Source organism: Zootoca vivipara, chromosome 12 (assembly GCF_965207765.1).
Source record: "Zootoca vivipara chromosome 12, rZooViv2.hap1.1, whole genome shotgun sequence".
NCBI lineage: Eukaryota > Metazoa > Chordata > Lepidosauria > Squamata > Lacertidae > Zootoca > Zootoca vivipara.
The window spans coordinates 34,208,327-34,235,529 of NC_142595.1; the positions used below are offsets into that span (position 1 = coordinate 34,208,327).

The following is a 27,203-nucleotide window of genomic DNA, read 5'->3' on the forward strand; positions in this document are numbered from 1 at the left end:
TTAGAGAGAGAAAGCACGGGGAAGGGTGAGGGTGGCCATTCAGGTGAGGTTTCAAAGACATTGGCAGAGGAAGGTTGCCATGCGGCTAGAACCTCTTCTGGCCTGTGGATATTTTTTTAAAAAAAGATTCAGACAGCTGCTGTTCATCCAATGAAAAAGCCTTCTGAGGCAGTCCTGGTTCTGGCCTGCTTAGCAAAGCAGTGCTACAGCAGCAAGTGCAGCTGTCACAGCGCTGCTCCATTAAGATAGCAGGTAAGGTCTGCACTGCAATCCTTTCATTCCAACCTGATCAATTCTGCTTTTTCACGACTGTTCTTATGAATCACACCATAATTTCTAGTTTGTCTTTAAAGGGCAAGTCGTGACACTTCAGACTGAGCTCAGATGCTCCCCCCCCCCATAATAATAATAATTTATTATTTATACCCCGCCCATCTGGCTGGGTTTCCCCAGCCACTCTGGGCGGCTTCCAACAGAAAAATGAAATAAAAGAATCCATTAAACTCTAAAAAGATGATTGCGTGGACTTGGACACCTTTTGGCTGCTTCTCCTCAGTCTAAGGCAATTCAGAGGGGAATGTTGGGGCTGATGTGTATTAATTTAAAGGTTTTCCAAATCCACGACCAAGGGGGGAAAGGGGAATTTCCAAGCTCTGCCCCACTGAGACCAAACGATGGGGTATACAATTAATGAGAACCACAAGGGAGATGTCCACAACTGCCCTGCCTGTTTGGTAACTTTGGGGGTTATTTTGTTCCTGTAAGATTTCGCAGTCTATGAAGAGCTGAACCCCTGGGGATGCCAGCCAATCATCAACTGAGGCCCACAAACTACCCAGGAGGTGACTTTTCCCACACAGCCAATCAGAACAATTTGTCTCCATGAGTGCATGGAATAATTGCAGGATGAACCCATTGGAACCACGAACCCCAATAATTGCAGGAACTAACTGCCTTCTTAACCAATCAGGATCTACAGCTAGCATTCCTGAGACTAATGGGCGAGGCACTCACTGTGCTGCTACCCAGCCGGTCCAGATATACATCTAGTCCACCCCTAAGACAAGTAAACCAGGTGCCTCCAAGACAGAAGGAAACACTGCTGGAGGTTGCAAAAGGACCAGTTGAAGATGGGAGGCCGGTTCTGCGTCATGCTGCTGCTGCTGGCGGTTGGGGCTCAAGGGCTGATGCGGTGAGAGAAAGCAAGATGTTTCTTAAGCTCCATGGTGGGAGAGGCTAGTGGGGTGTTCTAGTAGCTAGGACTCCTATGTGGAGCGACAGTTTTGATTGGGTCAGGGATGCTAGACCTCCAGGAGATGATGGGAGAACACAGCTTAATTTGAAGCATCAGCTGCTACAATAGGTACCGTAGCTTGAGTTTTCTGAAAGAGGCGTACAATCTAGTGGAAGGCAAAGAGACAGCTCAGTTTTAGTAGAACATAGGGAGCTATGTTATACTGAGAGCTTCTCCGCACTTAACTCTTTCCCCACTGCTTCCCCCCGGGAGAATCTTTAGGGTGCAATCGGAGCAAATGGCAATTCTGGTTTTCCCCGGATTGCCATTTGTTCTGATCTATCACTAAAGAGTGGAGTCTCCCTTGGAAAGGAGTAGGGCAGGAGGAAAGCTGCTCAGACCCATAGTTTCTAGGTACAGCGCTAGTGGAAGTGTGGACGAGCCCTGGGTCAGACCATTGGTCCACCTGGCTCAGTATTGTGTTCACTGCCTGGCAGCTGCCCTTCGGAGTTTCAGAGCACCTCTCCCAGCACGGCCTGGAGATGCCAGGAATTGAACCTGGGACCTTCGGCATGCAAAACAGGTGCTCTTCTTCTTCTTGCATAGCGATGTTCCAGGTTCAATTCCTGGCACCTCCAGTTAGGTCTGGGAATGTCCTCAGCATAGGCACCAACTCCTAGAGGCTTAGGTGCCTTTAGCCCCCACAATAAAATATTTGATAACAGAGTTGATGGGCATTGCTACCTTTCCTTCTTTTCCATGTTTGGACTTTGTTTCCCAACAAGCCCTGTAAACGAACTTATAAAAAGGTTGCTCAATGGCAAGAGAGCTGGGATTGGGCAAAAACCTCCAACATTGTTCCTTGAGATTGGAGTGGAGAGAGAGAGAGAGCGCGCGCAAACTGGGCAGGTTTACAGAGTTCTGCTACAAGTGAGGAAGCAGTTCCCAGTTGCTTATCATTTTTAAAAATTAAACTAGGAGCACCTAATTCAGATGACTTGGAGGGTAAAGCTCCGCATCCATTGTTGTTGCTGTTGTTGAATGAATGAATGAATGAATGAATGAATGAATGAATATTGATTATCACAGCTAAACAGCCAGCATAGGTTGCTGTTTACTGTCGCAGAAATAAGGTGGGTCCTAAAAATATGCCCAAGCAGGCAAATGCATAATTTTGCAACCAACCCTCACTGATTTTAGGCAGGAGGGAGGGGGAGGAGGCAACAAGGTGCATAGAAATTTGGGGTTTTGGAAGAGTTGGGTTCAAGTCCCCTTTCAGCTTTAATGATTCAGAGAAGCCAAGGACCAATCACCAGTCACCCTCACAGAGCTGTTTGGGGGATAAAAAGTGGGGTAGGGGAATAAACCTTTGCCAGCACTAGGTACCTCTGTTGCTAGGATTGGAGGCAGGGTTTATCTGGCACACACATCCCAAATATTTTATTCAAGTTGGCATCCCTGGTCCCCAGCCTGGAGAGCCTCTGCTAGTCAGTACCCAGCTAGATGGACCAATGGCCTGGCTTAGTATAAGTCAGATTCCTATGTTCTTGTGGAAGAGAAGAGGGACTCACTATGGTTTTTCACTACAGAACAGACTGGGAAGGGAGAAGGGTCTAGTGGTTAGAATGGAAGACCAGAAATCTCTTGGGATTGCAAACCAGCGGGTTGAAGCAGAGGGCAATGGGCCCCCGAGAGGTGATGAGGGAGAAAGAAGGCAGGTTGTTTTGTGAAAGGAGGAAGACCTTGTGAAATGCAGCAGCAACATTAAGAGCCAGGCTTAGAACTCTAGGATTCTCAGGGATAAAGGTTTGGATTAAATGATAGCGCCAGGCAAAGTTATGCTGAAAACAAGGTTCCCACACCCTTTTTCCCCTCCTGAAGACTGCTGTGCTGAATTGCAGGCAAAAATTCAACAGAAGCTTTCCTCATGCTCCAGCTCCATACCTGGGAAAACTTTGCCTTTTGAACTTGTGTCTGTCAGACAGCTGCTTTAAAAATATAGATGCTGAGCCAAGAAAATGGGTTGCTCTCCTAGCAAGACCTCAGAGATAGTGGAGGGTCCAGTCCAGGAGAGGACTGGATTAGTGCAGGACTTCTCACAATGTTGGCTTTCTAGGGGTGCCTCCAGACTGCCGGTATTTTGCTGGAGGGGTTCAGGCACATAAGAAGTAGATTAAAGGCTCTGCAGAATGAATGCTGATTGCCATATAAACCGCCCTGAAAACAAATTAGAATGCCTAATAAAAACAGGAGGCAGTCTTAAACCCCCTCATAAACATTGTGCAAACAAAACAGGGAGCATGCCAAATAAATGGGTCACTGGATGATCCCCTAGAGCGTTGCCAGTCTGAGTGGGGTTGCCAAGTGACATGCTCCTCTGCCTTTAACAGTAGGTTGATGTGTGGAAACCAGCCACTGAAGCTTTTTCTGGGTACAGAGCTAAATGTTGCTTGTTTGCTAGCATTTGCCTGTCAAACTGAAATTTTAAATCCCACCTTTCCTTCAAGGAGCTCAAGGTGACATGCATCATTCTGCCCTGCCCCACCCATTTTGTCCTCACGACAACCCTGCGAGGTGGGTTAGGCTGACCAAGACTAAGGTGACCCAGGGAGCTTCCTGGCTGACTGGGAATAAGAACCCTGGTCACGCAGGTGGTCCTAAGTCCAGCACTCTAACCACTGCACCATGCTGTCAAAGGTGCAGGAGCAACAGAGGCGGGTTATACTACAAACAGAAAAGTTGGCACCCCTCTTACCAAAGTTGAGGCACAAACACATTGTTTTCTGAGTGGGGAGTTTTAGGTCATCAGTTTGATGGTGGGAGTCGCATGATGTTACACCAAACCTTTACCTGGCACACACTTCCTGTCTGCGCAAGGTGCTCGGCCTCAACGGTCAGCGCTCCGTTCTGCTGAGCCAACATCCTTCCGCCTCCCAGCCCATGTAGGAATACATTCGCCAAAGAGCAAAACAAAACACTTGAGAACAGCCCTCGTTAAGAAGGCCCCTGTAATTATGACACCGATACTTGGCCATCACCCAGCTGTAGGTAGGAGGGATGGGCAAGGGAGATAATTACAGATATGCTGCGCTGTTCATCAACAGGCAGGGCAGGACATGTGCGCTGGGCGGTGAGGCCAGCCCTTCACTTGGGGTTGAAATCGGAGCTGGCAGGAGGCAGCCCCTGGAGAGGATGTGCTTACCTGCCTCTTCCATTATCACATGGGAGGGATCAGTTCCCTCTTTTGCATAGGGCTCAGATGACTGCCTGGAATCCGGTGGGTGGGGAGTTTTCCCTGGCAAGAAAATGGGATTATCCCAGAAGAACTTGGTGGGTGTTATGCTCTGCATGACTCTTACCTGCCCTGTCCTAAATACAGAGATCTGTACCAAGATCTTCCTTTGTTCAAGGCCACGCTAAACTCCTAGGCCATCCAGGAGCCTGTAGAGGCAGCTCTTTATTTGTCTTCTAGTTTTTTTGAAGACAGGTGTGTGTGTGTGTGTGTGTGTGTGTGTGTGTGTGTGTGTGTGTAAAATAGAACTTTATTGAGGTTGATAATGAGCCAGCAAAATTTTCGCCAACTTCTGCCAGTCACAGAAACAGGATTCTACAGTACTACATTCTGCTCTGTGTGCTTTTGGAAGAGCAGGGTTTATAATTATTATTATTATTATTATTATTATTATTATTTTATTTGCAGAAGTGTGGCTAGGAAAAAAAGGTGGCAATTCTACGTGCCCTACCGGTTTCTGGTTCAGTACTGCTGTCATCCCATAGACACCCTCTTCCTTCTAAAATAACCCAGGGCCATTCTTAAATGCGGGAATGCAGAACTTGTGACCCTCCCAGTGTTGCTGGACCAGGCCATATCCCACATCATTCATTTAAAGCACTCTTACGCCACTTGAACAGTCATGGCTCCCTCACTCCCAATAATATCGGAAACTGTTAAGGGTGGTGGGAGTTGTACCTCTGCGACTACTCTAACCACTCTCTGCACCCTTAACAAACTACACTTCCCAGAATTATTGGAAGGAAGCTGTAAAATAGTGTAAGAGTGCTTGAGATGTGTGGTATGGGGAACTCTCCTTGCCCATGCTGGCTGGGGCTGATGGTAGCTAGAGTCCAACAGGACTGTTATATGTTCTTAAAGGCCCATTACACAAGTTTGCACAAAAATTGCAAACACCCCCCTCCTTTCCCAAATACAGTGGTGCCTTGCTTAACGAATGCCCTGTAAGACGAAATTTTCGCTTAAAGAAAGGATTTTTCTAGCGGAGGTTGCCTCGCTAGACGAATTCGTTTTACGAAAAATTCGTCTAGCGAATCGCGGTTTCCCATAGGAATGCATTGAAATTCAATTAATGCGTTCCTATGGGCAAATTGTGTTTTTTTAAAAAAAAAATCAATGCATTCCTATGGGATTCCCTGGACAAATTTTTCGTTATAAGAATAGACCCGTGGAACGAATTAAATTCGTCTAGCGAGGCACCACTATAATTAATTCCATTCCTTTCTCAAATAACCCAGGCATCCTAGACCTGGGCCCCATAGCTAGTGTCTGAAGACTGTTTTTGTTTGTTTGGCCAAGTGCTTCTTCATCACCAACTACCCACCACAGGAAGTGGGGGGGGGAATGACTTGTAGCTCTCCAAATGTTGCTGGACTAAAATTCCCATCAGCCTCAGCTCCTCCAGGTGACCTTTATAGCCAGCATTTATATTCAGCATTCATCTAGATTTGCCAGCACAAAGCTTACATGGTGGTTAGACATGGGGCATTTCCAGGCCACCTGTTTACTGAGCATTCATCCTGATTTGCTTGCAGATTACATTGGCTGTTTAATGATGATTCATTACCATTTGTTTATGGTGAGGTTAGTTGACATTGCATCAAAGCAATTGTTATCCCACACTTTTCCTGTGGGGGGCGGGTGGGCAGGGGAATAGATATAGATCACCTGTGTAGGGTAATTCATAAAATATTTGGCCAGATCCCTAGATCCAAAGCTCAGGGCTAAACATACTCTCCAGCAAGAGAAAGTATCTGGCAGTGTTTAAAAAGTCACAAAAGCAAGCAATAGCATAGCATGGGGATTTAGAGTGTTAAACCTTTTAATACTATTCCGTTAAGTCCACTACCAGAGCTTCCACGTTTCTACCCCTCTTAGGATTGATCAGACCACACACCTTAGTAAGTTTTAAAATGTTTTACCTACAACATTCCAAAGGTCAGGTTCATGCATCTATCCATGCAGCAGCATGCAGTCTGAGCTTGTAACGAGCAAGCTCAGGCACGTCCTATCTCGGAGAGTTCACATTGTTTGCTCTTTTACCGTGTGAGGGGGGTGACCTAGCTAGCAGCTGAATCTAGCAATTCTGTGGTCTTAGGCCCTTCATGCATTAACTAGCCCTATGATTGCTAGTTATATTTGACTGTAATTTCCCACATTTCTCTGTCACTTTCATTATGGCAAAAAGTTTGATATTTTGGGGGAGTGGGTTTGTTGTGCAAGACCTCCCAATCAACTACAACTGGGCATTCAGAATTTGCCAGTATGTGACTGAATCCCACCAGAAAATAGCAACAATCTGGAAGCATCCCATGTCAAAACTTGCTTGAGTATTTGTTCTGATTTCACCAGGCAATTATACAACATTGACCAACATTCACCAGGCAATTATACAACAATTATACAACATCCTGCATTCATCTTGATTTGCTAACAGGGTTTTTATATGTCTTCCCATTATTCATTTGTCCTTTCCACGTGTTTCAATACATGTTCACATCACTTTCCTAAACCAAAACCAAAATGGATTTGTTGCACTAGGCCAGGGCAATAGAGTGCTTTAATCCACTTTACTTGTGCAAATCTCAGATGCCTCCAGGTGGTTGGTATTTTGCGAAAATGATTCAAGTGCATACTGGAACATTATGCAGGAAAGTGGTCCCATAATTAAATCCATAAGCCTCCCTCCTCAACTAACTCCTTCAGATTTTAGTCCCCATTGTCTTCTAAAAACAATAATTAGGGTCTGAGACAAAACAGTAAGAGGGGAAAGGTCCCTCTCCTCCTGTAATTTGAGCACTTAGCTCCTGTACTTCTGTGTAACTGAGGTCACATCCACATCATGCATTTAATCTACTCTTATACCATGGAGTCATGGAGAATCTTGGGAACTGTAGTTTGTTAAGAGTACTGGGCATTCTAGGTCGGGGGGGGGGGGGTCAGCACCCTTAACAGTTTCCAGGATTCTTTGCTGGAAGCTATAAGGTGCTTGAAATGTAGGGTTATTCTGGCACCTGGAAATCCCACAAGCACTAATCTGAGGGCCTTGGCAGTACCAATACAATATTTAAATAATAGTACTAAACAAAACACTTGGTTTCCCTTTCATGGCACGTAAAACCCGCTGCCTGAGGCAGTCACCTCACTGTCTAATGAAAGGGCCAGTCCTAATAATGCATTCCTCTTGACAACACTCCTTTGCTTATTTTCCTCTCCTTGGCAGGATCCCATTGCAGAAGTTCCCCTCAGTCCGAAGCCGGTTTGGCCGCTCAGGCCTCCCCATCGCTGACTTGTTAAGACGAGGAAGAGTTAGGTCTGGAACGCCCTCAGAAGAAGGTTCTGTCGCCCGTCAACGCCTGCACAACTACATGGATGTAAGTGCCCACGAGTGGCAGGTGGTGCCCCAAAATGGGACAGGAAGGGCAGAAGGCAGGGAGCCCAACAGGAGGCGGAGGCAAAGCCCCTGACAGACACCAATTAATTCTAGTTTTATCCCCATTTTCCTCTCTGCTGATTTATGAGGGGGATGAAGCTGATGGGCTGTGCCCCCTGACCCCCCCCCCCAAAATGGTGGTGGTAGGCTGAGCTTGAGGGGGGGGGCAATGTCCCATTTGCCCTAGTGAACAACACCCTGTAGTGCCCACTCACCTTCCCTAGGGTATGGATAGAAACTAGGACTGATGGCCCCCTGTCAAACCTCGCACCAGCCCTGGGAAAAGGGAGGCCATTTTAGAATTCTGCACTGACTCCTTCCTTCCCCATTCTACCCTAGGCACAATACTATGGGCAGGTCTGCATTGGAACCCCACAGCAGTGCTTCAATGTTGTCTTCGATACTGGTTCGTCAAATTTGTGGGTGCCCTCCTCCAAATGTTGCCTGTTTCACCTGGCATGCTGTAAGTTTATTTTTTTATTCTTATTGGCTTTCCTCACAAAAGTGACCCCAAGAAAACCCACAAGACTAAAACCAAGTAACACTAAAACCAAGTATAACAAACAGCTAATAAAAACCTGAAAAGACAACTACACAACAGTCTTGTTGCCTTGTAGCTCAGTCAGAAGAGCATGAGACTCTTAAATGTCAGGCTCATAGCTTCAAGCCCTACATTGGGCAAAAGATTCCCGCATTGCATAGAGGGACTGGGTGACCCTCGTGGTCCCTTCCAACTCTATGATTCTATATAAAAGACAGGTCTTACAGATCCCACCCCACTGTAAAGGCCTCAATTATTTGAAACCCTTCAAACTAAGAGCTAAAACCCTGGTTACCTAAAAATAGATAAAGATGGCACCAGGCAGACCTCCCTGGGGAGAGAGTTCCACAAGTGGTGATCTACCACTGAAAAGGCCCATTCTTGGGGAATGAGGTGGCAGCAGTGATCTAAGCACTACAGTGGAACCTTGGTTCTCAAACTTAATTTAATCCATTCTGGAAGTTCGTTTGACTCCGGAAACCATTTGAAAACCAAGGCACAGCTTCCAATTGGCTGCAGGAGCTTCTTGCACTCAAGCAGAAGCTGTGTCAGATGTTTGGCTTCTGATAAACGTTCGAAAACCATAACACTAACTTCTGGGTTTTCAGCGTTCAGGAGCAGATTTGTTCATCAACTAAGGTGTTCAAGAAACAAGGTACCACTGTACTCTAGTTGTTTCTATGGATTACTATTACTGGTTTTTTATTTTATGAAAACCAGTGTAGTAAACTGTACAGCCCCTTGTGCTGCAGTTTCCAAGCACCAACCATAGTTAATTATTCCTAACCATAGTTCATGATTTCCTTTGAATGCAGAGATGGCTCCTGTTTTGTTCCTCCTATAACACAAGCAACAGTGGCAAACCATTGATGCTTGGCTTTGTTTTCTATTCAAACTGGGATTTATGGTTTGTTTTGCTATCCCTTCTGCTAGCAAAGGCGCAAAGAGGGAGCATCTTCGCAATCAAGGATCACCGTGATGTGCAAATGCAGCTACTACAATGCTATTTTAATCAAAAGAAAACATGTTGCCGTCTTGCCAATATGTCTCCCCACCCCCCAATTACCCACTTCCAATCCATTTTATAAAAATATCAAATATTGGGGAAATATTGCTTAAACAGAAGAGTTTTACAGTGCTGAAACACTATAACACTAATTTTAAAACAATGAAAAGCTGTCATTACACACATTTTCCTTCTAATTAAACACTTCCCATATGCACTTCTCATCAAAAACAAACTTTTAAAAAATATATATATTTCTTGGGTAGCAATGCACAATCACACTTACATAAATGAGCTTTCAGCGCTAAATTAATCATTGATTTAAGTACCTATTTATATATAGCTTAAAATCACTCAGGCGAACTGAATCTTCTCTTTATTCACGCACAGGTGCTCTGTCACAATGCCCACTAGTGGTGGGGATGTAGCATAGCAGCATAAACACACAGAAAAAAACGATACTGTACCCGTGGTAGTGTGGAAAGTTAGTTACAATTCTCCTTGTAGCTTCTGGGAGAAGAGTAATGGCTTATTCATGCTCAGGGCATCAGTGTGGAAGAGAGATGGGGGAGAAATCTGATTCAGTTTGCATTTGAAGCCAAATTGGTCAAATCTGCCCTTTCTGAAACAATATGAGAACTGAAACATAGGCATCCCTTCAAAATTTCCATTTATCCGAATGTTGTGATGCAAGTCTCCCACTGAACAGTGTTTACAAAAAGCATATATTCAGGTGCATTATATTTGGAAAAATGCTTACAGAAATGTGCACATGAATCAATACCACGTACAAATAGGTGATTATTTAGGAGACCTTTGCATGAAACTGCTTAATTTTTTTCATGAGGATCTTTTGTTTTTTTTTCCCCTAAACATTGCAAATGTGTAGAACCGAATTTAAGACTGAAAGAATGGGAAATTGAAAGAAGTACTCTGGAAGCAGCCCGGAATAAACACTGTCCTGAGAGTCTTGCACCAGATGATGGTTCCCTAAATAAACAGAAAATAGGGATAGTAATGAGGTTCTCGGGCCAAATGTAGCCTCCCAGGAGATGCCATCAGCCCCCTGTGGTGGATGACTTGAGAAGCTGGTTCCACCTGAGACAAGAGAACTTGCTGGCAGGCCGTTGTAAGGGGTGTGGGTGAAGTGGGTGCTAGGCTACGCTTCACCCTCTCCTTAAAGTGTTGCAGTTATCAGTGCTCTAGAGCTGGCTATTTTTGGCCAGAGGGCTGGGCTGACCTGCTGCCAGTCACCTGACATCATACCATGTCAAGCGATTCCGTTTCAAAGGAAGAATTGGTAGTGCACTAATCTTCCTTGGGAGTTCTGGGTTGAATTCAAACTTCTGCTGCACTGGCTCGCCCCTTGTAAGCCACAGCTCAAATTCAAGCCGAAGATTCCTGCCAAAAGCAGGGCTTGCATTTGGGCTTTCAGCAGGAACCTTGGCAGCTGCAGGTTGAATTCAGCTCCTGGCTGGAAGCGATTCCAGTGAGGCTTGGCGTTTGGTGCCCACTTTAAAAGGTGCCCAATCCCACTTGCAGATGAACCACCAGAGCATCATAACTCTAAGGCTCCCTGTCTTTCCTTTGCAACGCTGGCTTTACTTATCTCACACATGACACCAGATGATGTCAGGTGGGGGCTTGGGGAATAACAGACTGACAGGCCACACAAGTATCCCTAGTTGGCCTCACTTGACCTGAGGTCCCCCATCCTTGCTGTGCAGCCTTAGGGAGGAAGGCCTTTATACTATTCTTGGTCTCAAGAAAAGATCGTGCAATTGTTGAATGGTAAAAGGACAGTGTCACTTGTAAGGTAGCTGCTACTAAGGAAACCATAAGCTTTGATAATAACAATAACAACAACAATAATAATAATTTTAAAAAAATGTTCCTGGGAGCTAGAACCAATAGAGTTGATCCCAACCCCTATCCTGCCACCACACAGACAGCTGCTTTCTTTCTCCTCAGGGGTACACAGTCACTACCGGGGCTTTTTCTCCTTGACTCACAAGGCCAACAAGTCCAAATTTGCCATTCACTATGGAAGCGGGAGTCTCAAAGGATTCTTGAGCCAGGATGTTCTGAGGGTGAGTACAGGGGGCTCGGATGCCTGGGTTCTTCTCCAGGAGGCGGGATAAGCTTAACCAGTGGGGGAGGGAAGTGTCTCGACACAAAGGCAAACTTTCCATAAAGGGAAAGAAGCGTTCCTTGTGGATTAAACAAGTGGAAATGCCAGGGTACTAATTTCAACCAGATTTCTGTATGATTTACCTTCAGAACGTGATTTCAGTGCCAGGTCAGCCCTGGAAGTTATCATGGGGAGGGGGTGGAGGATGGGGGAAAGCAACCAAGCATGCAGGGTGTCTTTTCCTTCACACTGAATCACCAGCATCAGCCCACAAGTTCAAACACTTCTGTGATAGTTTCTAAGAGAGAGAGGGAGTTGCACCTGGGGAACTTTGCACTCCTCCTTTTTATGAAATGGTGGAGACCATGGCCCTTTGGTTGTGAAAGTGATGAAGAGACTAATATTTTAAAATGTTATATACATATATATGAACGTTTCAGCTGTTGTGTTGTTGTTGTTGTTGTTGTTGTTTGCCAGGGACAGTGTCTGTGTTCTGGCCCCTGATCCCAGTAAACCACTGCTTCTATTTTTGCCTTTTGACTATTGTGAATGACATTTTAAACAACAACCACCACCACCACCACCACACAGCCTTTCTCCTTGACCCGCCTGAATAACTGTGAGGCTGACGCAACCAACTAGGTTTTCATAGCGTTCTTGAAAAGCTCACCATGGCTTAGGCCTCTGTGTACCTTCTGTGTGGTGAGTGTATTTTTGTGTGCCAGCAATGCCTCTCGAGTACCACGGGCATAATTGGGCTTCCGCCAAATCCTGTAGCCCTTCAGCTTTCCATAACACTGGTACAGGGATTGCACCCTAAATCTCTGAGTGAGGCTGAAGGCATTTTGACTTTGCTGTGCATACTGTACATGTAAACAAAGGCTTAAGAACTGGGTGGAGTGGCCAGCTGCCTTATGCTGAGTCAGACCCAGAGGCACCATCTTGCGCCCAAGGTTGAGGGCGCCCAACGCGTGTTGCACACGTGTGACGTCATGTGTGTGCGATGCATGATGCACGCACGGCGTCACATCATCAGGGGGAGACGAAGTGCGGAGCCAAGCACGGCCTGGCTTCAGTGGCCAGTGGCTCCTCCTCTCTCGTGCTCAGGAGAAGCCTGTGCTGCACTCAGCACTGCACTCGGCCTCCTCCACCCCCTCAACACTGAGGCCTGGCCCCTTGCCAACAGATACTGAGAAAGAAAAAGACTCCCCGGCTCTATAGAGTTGGCGCGCCTGGTCACACGATTGGCCCACCCAGCTCATTAATATCTATGCTGACTGACAGTGGCTCTCTAGGGCTAATCTCAGATAATATCAGGCCTACCTGGAGATGCCAGGGATCGATTCTGCATGCAATGCAGATGCTGTATTACCGAGCCATGGCTTTCTGAAGGCAGCCCTGTTTAGGGAAGGTTTTAATGTTTGAAGTTTTGTTCTGTTTTTAATGTTCTGTTGAAAGCCGCCCAGAGTATGACCAAGCTGGCCCCGCTCATGACCAATGGGCTTTAGCTGATTCATTACTGAGGATGAGTCTTAAGTGTTTGTGTTTACCTTTGGAAGGCATAAGAAAAGTGAGATAGGCTTTCCTTCCAGTGTAACCTCTGGCAGTTTCTGTTTGTTAAGCTGTAAATTGTCTAAGGCTTACTACTCCAACATCCTCCAGAAGGCACTTTGAGAGATGTTTTGAAAATAGGCAAACTTATTTAAATTATATTGATGGATTAATCAACTAAAAATCTTGCAGTGGCTATGAGCCTTAATTAAAATTATTCAGACATTCATCATGGCGATATATATATATATATATATATATATATATATATATATATATATGGCATCATTTCATGAATGCAGCACTTTGCAATATTGCCCAAGCAAATCCTAAGAGCAGAGCATTTTTCAAGATAGTTACCTCTGCATTTGAAGAGAGGAACTGTGGTTTGCTTAAACTATGTTTTGGAACATGCCAATATCTGAAACTGCAGTTTTATCCTGGTTTACCTTCACTATAGTTTACCAGATTATAATTTCTGATCTCTTCCTCTGGTTCATGAAAGAGAAGGAAGGGGAGCACACAACCCAATGGCTTGCCATGATTCATTCACATAGTAGGAAACTACTGTCTCCTGTTACATCTCAACCCAGCTACAGCTGAATCCCAGTTTTCCTACTAGAAAGTAAGCACTGGATCTGAAGGAAGAAAGACAGTTGGCAGGGTATTCAGGGACAGAGCCACAGGCTTAAAGATTCAGCAAGAGGATGCTAATGTCTTGGTCCTTCAAGACTGAGCATTGTAGTGGGTATCAGGTTTTCTAGTTCAGAGATATGCAAGTATCTGATGCTTAACTTCTCTCTCTCTTCAGATTGGCAACTTGACCATTCAGAACCAGACATTTGCTGAGGCTACAGATCTGCCGGGTTTGGTTTTTGTAGCTGCAAAGTTTGATGGCATCATGGGGCTGGGGTATCCCAGCATCTCAGTCAACAATATCACCCCACCCTTTGATAACATGATGAAGAATAAGCTGCTTAAGAAGAACGTCTTCTCCTTCCATCTCTGCAAGTAGGAATCCTTTGTGTTACCTCCTCCTTTCTCTCATCCCAGTCTTACCCTTCCCAAGTCCCAATGCATCCCTCTAGAGTTGCATCCAATGTTAGCCACAATCAGAGTAGACTCGTTGGAATTAATTGGCATGACTAATGTAGCTGTTAATGAAGCTCTGGCATAATAGGATCATACCATCGAGTCCCAGTTAATCTTGCTGCCCTATTCTGGACCAACTGAAGTTTCCAAACCATCTCCAAGGGCAAAAATTTACAATGCATGAGAAACTATTTGCTTTTCCTTCTCAGCTGCTGTTTGCATTGACTCAGTCTTTCCTGCACTGAACATGCCCTCAAAAACATGCCCACATTTCATTGGATGTTAGGATTAGGCACACTCTCTCCATTCTCAATAGAAGAGAAGAACAAAGAGCTTCTCTTAGCAAGCACAGTGGTGGCCAATGTTGGTGCCTTTTCCACATTGATGGGAGTGGGGAACATGCCTGCTCATTTTTGCTCTTCTAAATGTGACCACCATTTTGTCTTACTTGACACATCCCATGTCAGCCATTTTGTGACTGGCACTGAATATAAGAATTCCAAACGCATTCACTGGCCCGAAAAGGTTGACAACCTCTGGCCTAAGTAAGCTATTAAGAGGTACTTTGAGTTGCTGAGTCATCTTGTTGCAGCAGGGTAACTCTGGGTGACATCTTTTTATGCAGGAATCTGGGCTGTCAGTTTTCCAGTTGGCATAACATTCTTCTTTTCAGTGACTCACAAAGACTGGTTCAGGATTCTGAAATGTGTATAAAATACAATTAAACAGGATGTTGATTGCCAGGTGGAGTTCAGTACAGTTGTACCTTGGGTTAAGAACTTAATTCGTTCTGGAGGTCCGTTCTTAACCTGAAACTGTTCTTAACCTGAGGTACCACTTTAGCTAATGGGGCCTCCTGCTGCCGCCGCATGATTTCTGTTCTCATCCTGAAGCAAAATTCTTAACCCGAGGTACTATTTCTGGGTTAGTGGAATCTGTAACCTGAAGTGTCTGTAAACCAAGGTACCACTGTACGTCCTGCCATGTATATATTATGGGTGGGTACCATCACACATTATAGGTACATGTGTGGGATGATGCAGATATTTTCTGTGCATTCTCAGTTGTTCCTCATCTAATGGCAGGTAGTTCCATCACTCTGGTGTTTCATGTAACATGGCAGCTTTACTGAGTCTGCTTCTTTTTGGTGACAGAGTACTGGAAAATAACATTGTTTTGGTAACAGGTAGGTAGCCATGTTGGTCTGATGTAGTTGAAACAAAATAAAAGACCAACTAAAGACCAACCTTAAAGACCAACTAAGCTCATACCAAAATAAAAGCTCATACCAAAATAAAAACTTAGTTGGTCTTTAAGGTGCTGCCGGAAGAAATTTTTTTATTATTGTTTTGGTAGTGTCCTTGCTGTTGAACAACTGTAGAACTCAAAAGGTCCCAAGTTCAATTGCTAGCAGAGCAATTCCAGACAGAGCTCTTGTCTGAAACTTTGGGTAGCTGCTCCTGGTTACTAGAGACAATACTGAGCATGTTTAGCCATTGCTCTGACTCAGTAAGGCAGCTTCCAATGTATTTACAGTTATGATTGACCTATACCCTCAAGATCAAGATTTTAAAGAGCTATTTCTGCCAGCCAAGAGTAGGGTTGCCAGACTCAATAGAGGACAGGACTTCTGTGCCTTTAATTGCCCTGCTCTCTTTTGAGTCTGGAAACCTTAAAGAGAAACCAGCAGACCCTTTGCTTGGAAATTAAACAAAGGGTCTGCTGGTTTCTCTTTAAGGTTTCCAGACTCAAAAGAGAGCAGGGCAATTAAAAGCACAGAAGTCCTGTCCTATATTGAGTCTGGCAACCCTAGCCAAGAGCCTCTCAGAATCCTTTCTCAGTCAGCACTAAAGCTCAAGCCACAGTTTGTTCAGATTCAAACTGTCCCTTTGAGACACCACCCGGTTGATGGATGTGACATGTTAGAGGAGCATGGAGCAGCCATTGCTCATCGGAGTCCATTATCCATGAGGCAGGGTTGCCAACTGACTGGGGGCTGGGATGGCCTGACCTGCTCCTATACCCTTTAACAGAAATTCAACATGCAGAAATCGGCAGGTGAAGCTTATCAAAGGAACAAGATTAAAAGAACGTCATGGATTTGAGTTACCGTTTGCAATTGCAAGTGTTCCCTTTGAACCACTCTGAGAACTGTAGCTGCATGAAGGGAACAGGGGTCTCCTGACAATCCTCAGCACCCTTAACAAACCCCAGCTCCCAGAATTCCTTGGGGGAAGCCGTGACTGTTTCAGGTGGTATCACAGTGCTTTAAATGTATGCATGTGGACTTAAGTTGCCCAGAGGCAATCTATACATTTATGCCAATGTTTATTCAACCACATAGAGGTGTGAGGGTCCCCGCCCCCCGTTAGGTGGCACACAAGTTTTGTCAAGTAAATAAAATATCCTTTCCTCTTGCTTGCCTGCTCCACACACATACCCTTTCTGACCCTTCTGATTCTTCTCCTAGCACTGAAAGCGGCTACGAAAACAACGGTGGCGAAGTGTTTTTCGGAGATATCAACCACGACGCCTATGAAGGGAAGCTCCACTACATCCCAGTGTCACGCAAGGCTTACTGGCAGATCAAGATAGACAAGTGAGTGCCGCCATTTATTTCCTGATCTATTTCTGGGATAGATTTATGTACCGCTTAGTCATTCACATTTCCAGGATGGTGCACATAAAAACAAAACAATTAAAAGCTGCCATAGAACTGAACGCTACCTCAGAACACATGCTGGAATAAGGAAGTCTTTTGTTGCACGGCAAGACTGAGACTAAGGAGGAGGAAGCGGACAGGCAATGCTGCCACCGCCTGCACTAGCAAGTGAAGGCTGGGTGAGGGCAGACCGAGGTTGCTAGGTAAAGGGCCACTCTTGCCCCAATGGACCAGCCTCTGCTGTGCATTATTGAACTGTCCCATTTTATAATTGGGTTTCCCCGCAAGGTCAATTTAGCATGCAAAAGTGGATCAAATTTATTTTTATTAGACATTATATTCCATTTCTTTCTAAACGACTTAATTGTGTCAAGGGTCTCCCGCCTTTTCAAATATTTTGATCCTAATATTGTCCAACCCACCAAAGATGCTCTATGCTTATTTCTAAAGTTGCCTAGGTTGGATAGTTAACACCAGATATAGGTTTCCAGTCTTTGGCACACAGCAATTAATAAGCATCCAAATTTCGATTTATTTTTGGCAGAGATATTCTTGGAGTTGCTGAACTCCAAAGAAATTTCCTAAACAAACAAAATATTTTTTGAAAATATGCTCCAGATATATAAACTGGAAGTCCTCTCAGAATATAAATTCTTGCACGAAGGCAAGAGTTTAAGGTTTTTTCTACCCACTTTTGATTGTAGCCACACAGATTCCCACCCCCCCACTCAAGCATGCCTGCTGCTGCCAATATGGATTCCAGAAGGCAAATAAACCAGAAATCAACTCCTGCTTTATTTAAAACAACCAGTGTTTAGAAATTCAAACAACAAACCATTAATTTTTTAAAAATATTGACATCCTGAATATGCAGTGAACAAAACACTTTTACTGATGGTACTTGGGTGTAGACCTAGAGAATAGCACTTCAAGTCATCAGTGAATAATAGTTATAATTGTCAAACATATTTCAACCTTACAGCCTTCCTCGGTGGCATCGGTGTCTAAAATGGCAGATTTAGCTGCTTGGGAGTTTGATAAGATAATTCAGGCTTGCATCCATCCAAATTAATGTCCTAACAGTAAATATATAATTGCATTTCCATTACTCAGCATGATTGCAATACCCCCCACTTGAAAAAGATGTTCTAAGCAAGGCCACATATCTCTATTGCCATCTATGAGAAATGTTTGTGTTTAAAGAATAAATGTGAAGCCTAATGCAGGGAACCCTCTGCCCTCTGGACTGGGTACAGCAGTCCTTTCCTCTCAGTGATGCCAAGTTGCAGTTATCCTGGTGGAGTTTTCTGCCAGCCCATCTGGGGAGTTCTGCTGGCGTGGCTTCATCTCTGCCAGTGGAGAAACACAGCCTTCGCCAACCTGGTGCCTGTCAGATGTTTTGGACTACAACTCCCATCAGCCAGTGCTGGCTGGAGCTGATGGGAGTTGTAGTCCTAAACTTCTTGCAGGCACCAATTGGGGAAGGCTGTCTTAAGGATGCTGGGCTGGTGTAACTCAGATACAGTCATACCTCGGTTTAAGTATGCTTCGGTTTGAGTACTTTCAGTTTAAGTACTCCGCGGACCGTCTGGAACGGATTAATACACTTTCCATTACTTTCAATGGGAAAGTTCGCTTCAGGTTAAGTACGCTTCAGGTTAAGTACAGCCTTCCAGAACCAATTGTGCACTTAAACCGAGGTAACACTGTACAGTATAGGATCTCACCCTAAACCTGAACCGCATTCTGGCTTTTCCAGACAACCACTTTACAGAGCAGTCGTACTGATTTAGTATGTTCACATTAGAGACTTACAATGCAGCAAGGGCATTTTCTCGCCCACTGCATTTCAAGCTGCATTAGCATGGTGTTGTTCACATCAGAGAGTGGGCGGGGATGTCTCCACCGGATGTACATGGTCTTTTTTGTTTCCTCTGATGAGGTCAAAGCCACCATGGTGCAGCCATTAGAATGTCAGGCTAAGATCTCAGTGTCCAGGGTTCGAATCCCCACTTTAGTCACGAAACTCACTGGATGACTTTGAACCAGCCAATCGCTATCTCACAGTCTAGCCTGCCTTGTAGAGTTGCTGCAGTGGTAACATCTGTGTGTGAAGGGGAATCATCTGTACTGCCTGAGCTACCTGGAGGGAAGTTGGACTAGAAATGTAGCAATATAAAGATTTGGTATTCTCACCATAGTAAAGTATGAGTATCTAGCAAAAGAGTTAACCCCACATCAGTGTGTGTGTGTGTGTGTGTGTAATTTGCAAGCCATTGTTCTGATTTACATCCTTCCAAGGCAGCAAAACAATAGCATAATATTACAATAAAATATAAAATTAAATTTCAAAAATGCAAGAAATCAGCAATGCATTATTGAAATCTAACAACCAGTATAAAACCACTTCCAGAGCCTCAGCTATAAACCATGAGCTTTGAGTACTTGTGTAACACCGGACTGAGTTCCACATATGCTGTCAACATTGCTGATGGTCCCAGATTTTTTTAAAAAGATATTCAATAGGTTGCTTGTTTTGCAAGAACAGCACTAACCACAAGAGGGCAATGCTGCTGCATTTTCAACCAACTTTCAGATATACAATACTTGCTGCTCCTGTTTCCTGAGGTTTCTGCTATTTTTGTACTTTGCGTGTTCTCTTGGATATTATTTCTGTTATTGTTGTGGAGGGGGGTTTTTTTATTGCAAGATGCCCTGGAAGCAAAAAAGCTGAAAGATGGGAAATTAAATGTTTTCAATGAATAAATAAAAATAAAGATGTGCTGAGCAGAAGCGGAAAATTCCAATCAATCCACGCAGCACCTTCAGGGAAAAGTCAATCGCTGGAAACCTGACATCAAGGACACTGCTAGGCCCAAAACATACTTGGGACACAGGCCCATGACCCAGATTTTGCCGATGGGCAAATTAAAACGGTGGGTGGTTGAGGTCTTAGGTCACCTCCATATCCTACATTTAAAGCACTCTTAGACCACTTTTAACAGTCATGAAGAACCTTGGGAACTCTAGTTTGTTAAGAGTGCTGGGGACTATAGCTATGTGAGATCAGCTACAGTAGTTCCTAGGATTTTCCAGGCCTGTTAAAAGGACTTTAAATGTAGCAGTATATAGAGAAACAACACGTGCCATTTTTATGCATATCTATGTACCCTTTGGGGAATGCAGAACTGCTCAACCAACTGGGGCTCAGTGCAAAACAACAACAACCAAAAAACCAAGGGCTCAGGCCCCTAACAACACTCCCTGCCTGATATGCTAGTTTTATTGGTGCAGAGATTTATTTATTCAATTCGTGTGTGTAAAGAAGAAAGAAGAACAGCCCAGACACAGGTTCATCTTAAACTGCCAATCCCAAACTCTTTCACTGGTGTGTATGAGTTTGGTGGTCAGAGTCCTCCCCCTCACTAGCTTCTGGTTGTCTGGCCACAAATGTGCCCTCTCAACTCTCATCAGGTCTCCAAAACACCGTGAATAAAGGTTGCCAACCACTTTCATTTCCCCTCTGTGTAGGATAACTGTGGAGAAGCAATCCAAGAGTGAAAAATGTTGGCCGTGGAGGCTGTTTGACAAGGACAATTCAACGAAGTTGTGCAAGGACAGTTGCCAAGGCATTGTGGACACTGGAACTTCTCTTATCACAGGGTCTAGTGATGAAATCAAAGAGTTGCAGAAGGCCATTGGGGCTGAACATATCATGGGAGGGCAGGTAAGGAAGAGGAAACATGTTTTGGATCCTTTAACGACACATCCAAAACAACAACAACAACAAAAAACCTCCATGCAGATCCTTCCAAATTAACAAATCCACCCCTTGGTTCTGGTTTCATTGGCTTATTCTCTTTGCTGTCAATCTGTCTATGCCAGTGTGATATCCCATCACATTCTAATGTGACCAAGAAGCAGAACTCAGGCTAGGTGTGTGCACCTGAAGGAATGAGTTTATGCAGGACCATTTTCAGTGACCAGAGTCAGCAGAGGCGGGAAGCAGACTTTGTTCCTATTCCAATGGTATACCCAAAATTCTTTTGCTTTCTTCCATATGAATTGGAAATCTTACCACAGTATTTGCACCTTAAAGTCCTGCACTTAAGAGGCCAGTTTTGGAGTGAGACCAAAACCTGCCTTCCTTCCCTGACCCTGGGGCTCTTCCTGACCACCTGTTTTTTGGATCATTCATCCTGATTTGCTTGCACAAAGCTTATCATGGAGGTCAGACTATGCCTGGCGTTTGTTGAGTGTTCTTTCTTGTTTGTTTGCGGGGAGGTTATTTGACAAGGAACAGCATCATACTGTGGGGTTCCCTCCTTTGCTCCACATTACTGACTGCCATTGGCAGGGAAGGTCACCCTATGATGATGCGAAATACTGCATTTGGCTAAGGATACAATAAGCAATCCCAAGGATGCCATTTTCAGTGACAGCTCCTCATCTGCCGTGGAGTCTAGTACCTTCAACTTCTGGCAAAACACGGTGGTGGGAGTGAGTGGGGTTTGGGGTAAATGCCCTAGTAGAAGAGGTGTGTTGCAAGAAGATTGGCTGTCTCTTCCTCTTCCCCTTCCCTTCCTCATGGCACTCTCCCTTTCCCCACCACAGTATGCAATAGATTGCAGTAAACTTCCTGAGCTACCAAACGTGACTTTTCATCTTGGTGGAAAGCCCTTCACTCTGACACCAAAGGACTACGTTCTCCAGGTAAGAGAGACCAACACAACACCTTTGAGGAAATGATGATGGATTTAGCAGGGGGTTGGGCTAGATGATCCTTGGGATCCAATCCAGCTTTACAATTCTATGATTCTATGACTGTAAGGCGGTATGATGGTGCTTTAAGTGTATAATGCAGATGGGACCTTAGACCCCTAGACAGTGACAGTCAGTCCAACTGGACAATACTAGTCAAGCTCAGTATAAGGCAGCTTCCTATGTTCCTCAGAACTCCTGAGTAAGAGTGAGACCACACCTTGTTCAGGAGTATAGTTGGGGGAGGAATTTGGTTAGCATTTTAATACACAACTCCCTAATTTGCACTTCTTGAAACAATATGCAGACTAAACACAGCTGTCTTTCGAAATCCGCACTTCTCCATCCAAATAATACATACATAAATGTCTACATTCGGGGAAAGTGAGCATAAAAATGCACATGTTCATGAAAATAACATTTAAAAAATGCATTACAATAATGTTGGGGAAATTTCCATGCAAAAATGAGAATAGCTGCACATTGCAGGGCATTGAACTAGATCCTCAGGGTCCCTTCCAACTCTACTATTCTATGATTCTATGAATATAGGGAGAAATTTCCACTAAATGCTAATGAATTTTCATGAGGATCTTTCTTTAAATAATGCAGAGGTGTGGGGAATTGAATTTAAGATGGAAAAATGGGGAAAAGGGAAATATTCAACCTGACAAATTACTCTGTCCCTACTCAGCGGAAAGGACAATGGTGGCATTGCCTAAAGTCTCTAGAAGCCTGTAAGCTTCTCTCGATGGCCTCCTAGTGAGCTGTGCTATTTCCCTCCCATCTTCACAGATAAGCCAAGGAGGAGTGACTGTCTGCCTCAGCGGCTTCATGAGTCTTGACATCCCTAAGCCCGTCGGACCACTCTGGATCCTGGGTGACGTTTTCCTCCGGCGCTTTTACTCAGTCTTTGACCGAGATCATGACCAAGTTGGCTTAGCTGTCTCCAAACAAACCATATGCGGTGCGACTACAGCTGCAGTAGCAGCTACACCGGCTCCAGAGGTCACGACTCCAGCTGCAGCCACCACGACCTCCCATCTGACAGGATGTTAGCTGTCCAATGTTCCAAGTGCTGAACTCAGGAGCACAGCAGGGTTGAGAAGTGGGGTGTGTGTATTTCCATAGCAGCAGGGGTGGGGTTCCATAGCACTGGATTTGCAGTTGCCCTATTTCTCAGAACAGCTCCTCTTTTTTTAAAAAAAAAATACAAGTTTCTAATCCTCATGGTGGCAGAGGAAAAGATGATGCACCTTGGCAACTCCCCTTTGAACTTCAAATACACTGCTGTGTATATCAGGTGTGCAGGGCTTCTCCCACCGAGTTCTCCTCTTCCATCCTCCTCCCCAGCTTGCTGGTCCTATGCATGTCTACTCAGAAGTAATTCAGCTGATGTCAGAGGAACTTTCTTCCAAGTAAGTGTGGCTGGGATTGCAGCTTTTAGAGTCCTGTTTGCTACAGCAAATGCAGGAAGCCACAGACAATGGGATCAACAAGCTGGTGGGGGATAATGCTTTCTTCATGTGACTTGATAGCTCACGGCTTGATGAGTCACGCCTGGATATTTAAGGTGATGTAACATTCTGAGCCCATAGCACAGGCTTTGTGCTCAGAAGGTCCCAGATTCAGTCTCTGGCATGCCTAGCAAAAAGAGATCTAGGTTATCAGGACTATGTTACCAGATCTGCAAGTGTGTCTGTATGCATGCATGCACATGCAAACATGTATCCTACATGCGTACTCACAGAAAAGGTAATTTTGTGCAATTAGCAATGCTACCCTTGGGAACTGTACTGGAGACAATTGTGTGCGGGCACAGACACACAGAAGTGCTTTGCTTTCGTTAGCACCGATTTAGCGGTGACCAATAAGAATTCAGTATTAGTGTGCTTGCTCCTGAGATATTAACATTTGTAATATAAGTAGTGCAAATATTGCAATGCATAAAAGAATAAAAGTCTGGAAGGAAATAACACACCGATATAAAAATGATTTTAGAAGCCACCATCATTTCAGAAGCTTGAAATGCCGCTACAGAGACTTACAGGACAGAAAGGGATAATAATGCTGGCGGTGGCTGATGGGAGATGTATCCCAAAACATCCTTGGGGAAGGCTGCCCTTGTAGGTAATGCCTTCCTTTCTCCTTCATGAGGATGCTTCCTAAGCCCTTGTGCATTTTGAAATGAAGATGAAATGCTTATGCTTAGAATCAAAGGTAACATGGGAAGGTGCTTGGATTTGCTTTGCCAGGAGCAGCACTAGGGACTGATGAGGGGAGGGAGAGAGGCTTTCACTCTCTCAATGAGTACTGCAGCACTCCTCCCAGGCCCCCACTTGCTGTGGCATGCCAGCCTATCCTGGCTGCAACACCCATCAGTATTTGCCCCCTGAATCTCAGCCGTTCCATTATCAAGTTCCCATGCCTCGCTTCCACAGCTGCTGGGAATGCGTGGACCAGGCCCGTAAGTGGCTCATAGCATGATGGAGAGGTTGCATGTCCATCTCCATGTGGAGATGGTGGCAAGTCCCTCTGGACATTACAGAAGGACAGACAGGGTGGCTTGTTTCTCCATGATGTCAATGTGCGCTTCCCAAGTTGGACTGATAACATTCTTAACAATTCTTGCAACTTTTAAGACTCTTGCCCTGACATAGCATCTCACGTCCCAAGCAAAGTCAGAGTTCTTCTAGCTAAGTTAGCCTACTAAGCTTTTGTGTTTGTTTCCTAATATTTCTACAGTAGTTGTGTTCCTGTTCTGTTTCCCAGCCCCACAAATAAACACGCTTTGTTTAAGAAATCCTGTTTTGCCTTGGATTATTGCAAAGTTCTGGCTGGCCACTGTGTGCGTCTATGTCTAATCTGCATGATGTTATACTATACTCAGACCTATTATGCTCTTGTTGTTTAGTCGTGTCCGACTCTTCGTGACCCCATAGACCAGAGCACGCCAGACACTCCTGTCTTCCACTGCCTCCCACAGTTTGGTCAGACTCATGTTTGTAGCTTTGAGAACACTGTCCAACCATCTCATCCTCTGTCGTCCCCTTCTCCTTGTGCCCTCCATCTTTCTCAACATCAGGGTCTTTTCCAAGGATTCTTCTCTTCTCATGAGGCGGCCAAAGTATTGGAGCCTCAGCTTCACGATCTGTCCTTCCAGACAGGGCTAGATTTCCTTAAGAATTGATAGGTTTGATCTTCTTGCAGTCCATGGGACTCTCAAAGAGTCTCCTCCAGCACCATAATTCAAAAGCATCAATTATTCGGCGATCAGCCTTCTTTATGGTCCAGCTTTCACTTCCATACATCACGACTGGGAAAACCATAGCTTTAACTATACGGACATTTGTCGGCAAGGTGATATCTTTGCTTTTTCAGATACTGTCTAGGTTTGTCATTGCTTTTCTCCCAAGAAGCAGGCGTCTTAATTTCGTGACTGCTGTCACTATCTGCAGTGATCATGGAACCCAAGAAAGTAAAATCTCTCACTGCCTCCATTTCTTTCCCTTCTATTTGCCAGGAGGTGATGGGACCAGTGGCCATGATCTTACAAGGGTAAATTGATGTGCTCAGGGCCAGCCAAACTGCACAAACAACCTGCACAGTAGCTTGGCGGAGGGGAGGGAGGTAACTGTTTCCCGGGACACCAATGAAGGGGGTGCAGCCATTCAGGAGGACAAGAGTACAATATTTAGGGCCAGCCCCTTGATCACGTGGCAGTTGCAGGAAGAAACATCATCTGGGTCGCCTTTTGCAAAGTGGCAGTGGCTGCCTGTAATTCCTTGCGCAAAGAAAAGCAGCTGAAAAGCCCCCAAAGGCACAGCGAGAGATGATGAGGTAAAGAGAGAGTTTTTAAAAACCGTGTCAGTTGGATGCACGCGCATACCAGCATGTTAAACAGCCTCGTTTGTTCTGCGAGACCCTGTTTGATCACCGGAAAGCATCTCTTCGCTGCTGTCTTGTAATACCAGGTGGGTCCCTGCAGTGCCTGACAGCCGTACAAGACAGCTCTCCCCAGCGCTCCTGACAATTCACTCTGTGCACCAGACGCAGGGGCTCCCAAGTTTAATTAGAATTATTGACACTTGTTTTGGAAATTGGCTAAATAATAACCACACAGCACGCCAAGCTTGAGAGGAGGAAGATTTACATCAATGATGGGGGCAGGGAAGGACCATCCTTTGTATCGCACAATTTTGTTTTTTTTGTTTTTGGTGGGGGTGATGGGAGTGACAAAAGGGGATTGGGAAGCAAAATATACTCTGAAAGTTCGAGCAAAGAATGTGAATTCAAAGGGTGCAGATGTTGTATAGCTGACAACCAAAAGCCAGAGTGCTGGACTAGGACCTGCGAGACCAGGGTTTATATCCCTGCTCAGCCATGAAGTCCACTGAGTGATATTGGGCCAGTCATTGTTTTTCTGCCTAACCTACTAGAGAGGGTTGTTGTGAGAATAAAAGGGAGAGTGAGGAAAGTGTTTGCGCCTCCTTGAGCTCCTTGCAGAAAAAGCTGGGCTATAAATGCAGTGATAAAATAAATGTTTTCTGATTTCTAAAAAAAGGGGAAGCTTAACAGAGTGGGGTTAGTTTTAATAATGAGGACAGGAGGTGGATATTGGAGCACATTCTAAATAGCGGAGCAGTTTCTTCCACTATACTCACAGTTGGCTCCTGTGGTCCCAAAACAAAATACAGTATTTAGATCTCTGAACACCCCAGTAAGGGGTATAACTATACTACACTATCTTTTATTTTGGTTTTATGCCACAGCTTCTTCCCCCCCAAAACCATGGGAACTGTGGCATGGTGAGCATGCCAAGAATTTTCCATTAGAGATCCCTGCTCTGCACCACCAGCGCCACAGAACTACATTTCCCATGATTCCTGGCAGAGAGGGAATTGCTATTTAAAACTAATTTAAACCGGTATCATAGATATTGTAAATTTTTAAGGGAGTTTGCAACCACAAGACATGGTGCTGGCCTCTGGCTTAGGAGCCTTTATAAAAGGAGGATTGCCTGCGTGGGGTATAGATAAAGGTGTTCCTAAGTGTGTGAATAAACTAGCCTGTTGTACAAAGGCAGACCCTTGCTCTGCCAGGTTTGCCTCTTGCCCCGCCATGGCTGACATGTGGCCCTTGGAAGGTTGCTCAGAAAGGAACTCAGTGTGGAAAAGGCTCCCCACCCTGAGGCTAAGAGATGCTGACTGGCCCAGCCTCAGCCAATGGCTTCATCGTGACGGAGCAGTGATTTGAACCTACGTATGTATCTCTGCCTCAAGTCTATACTGGCTTTCACCACCTCCAAACATGTTCAACACCTCCATACATGTTAATAATTCTTTATTCAGGATGCTGTGTGAAATCAGGAACCAACTTCAGCACCATGTAGCACCATTTCCCTGTACATTGCTGGTAAACTCTATAGCTCCCAGGTCTACAACCCCTGACACACTGGGTAATATTCCCATTACCGTCTCTTCGGCATGTTCAGCAACAG

General features: G+C 44.9%; 1 protein-coding gene across 1 annotated transcript; it reads left to right on the forward strand.

The window, feature by feature from the left end:
• Positions 1 to 975: 975 nt before the first annotated feature.
• On the forward strand, positions 976 to 22,899 carry LOC118095051 (cathepsin D). Its single transcript, XM_035135934.3, has 9 exons — positions 976 to 1,192; positions 7,750 to 7,900; positions 8,299 to 8,422; positions 11,478 to 11,596; positions 14,000 to 14,199; positions 16,751 to 16,879; positions 20,474 to 20,669; positions 21,557 to 21,655; positions 22,499 to 22,899. The coding sequence occupies exons 1-9, from the start codon at positions 1,131 to 1,133 to the stop codon at positions 22,760 to 22,762; spliced, it is 1,344 nt and encodes a 447-aa protein (XP_034991825.2). The 5' UTR covers positions 976 to 1,130; the 3' UTR covers positions 22,763 to 22,899.
• Positions 22,900 to 27,203: the final 4,304 nt, after the last annotated feature.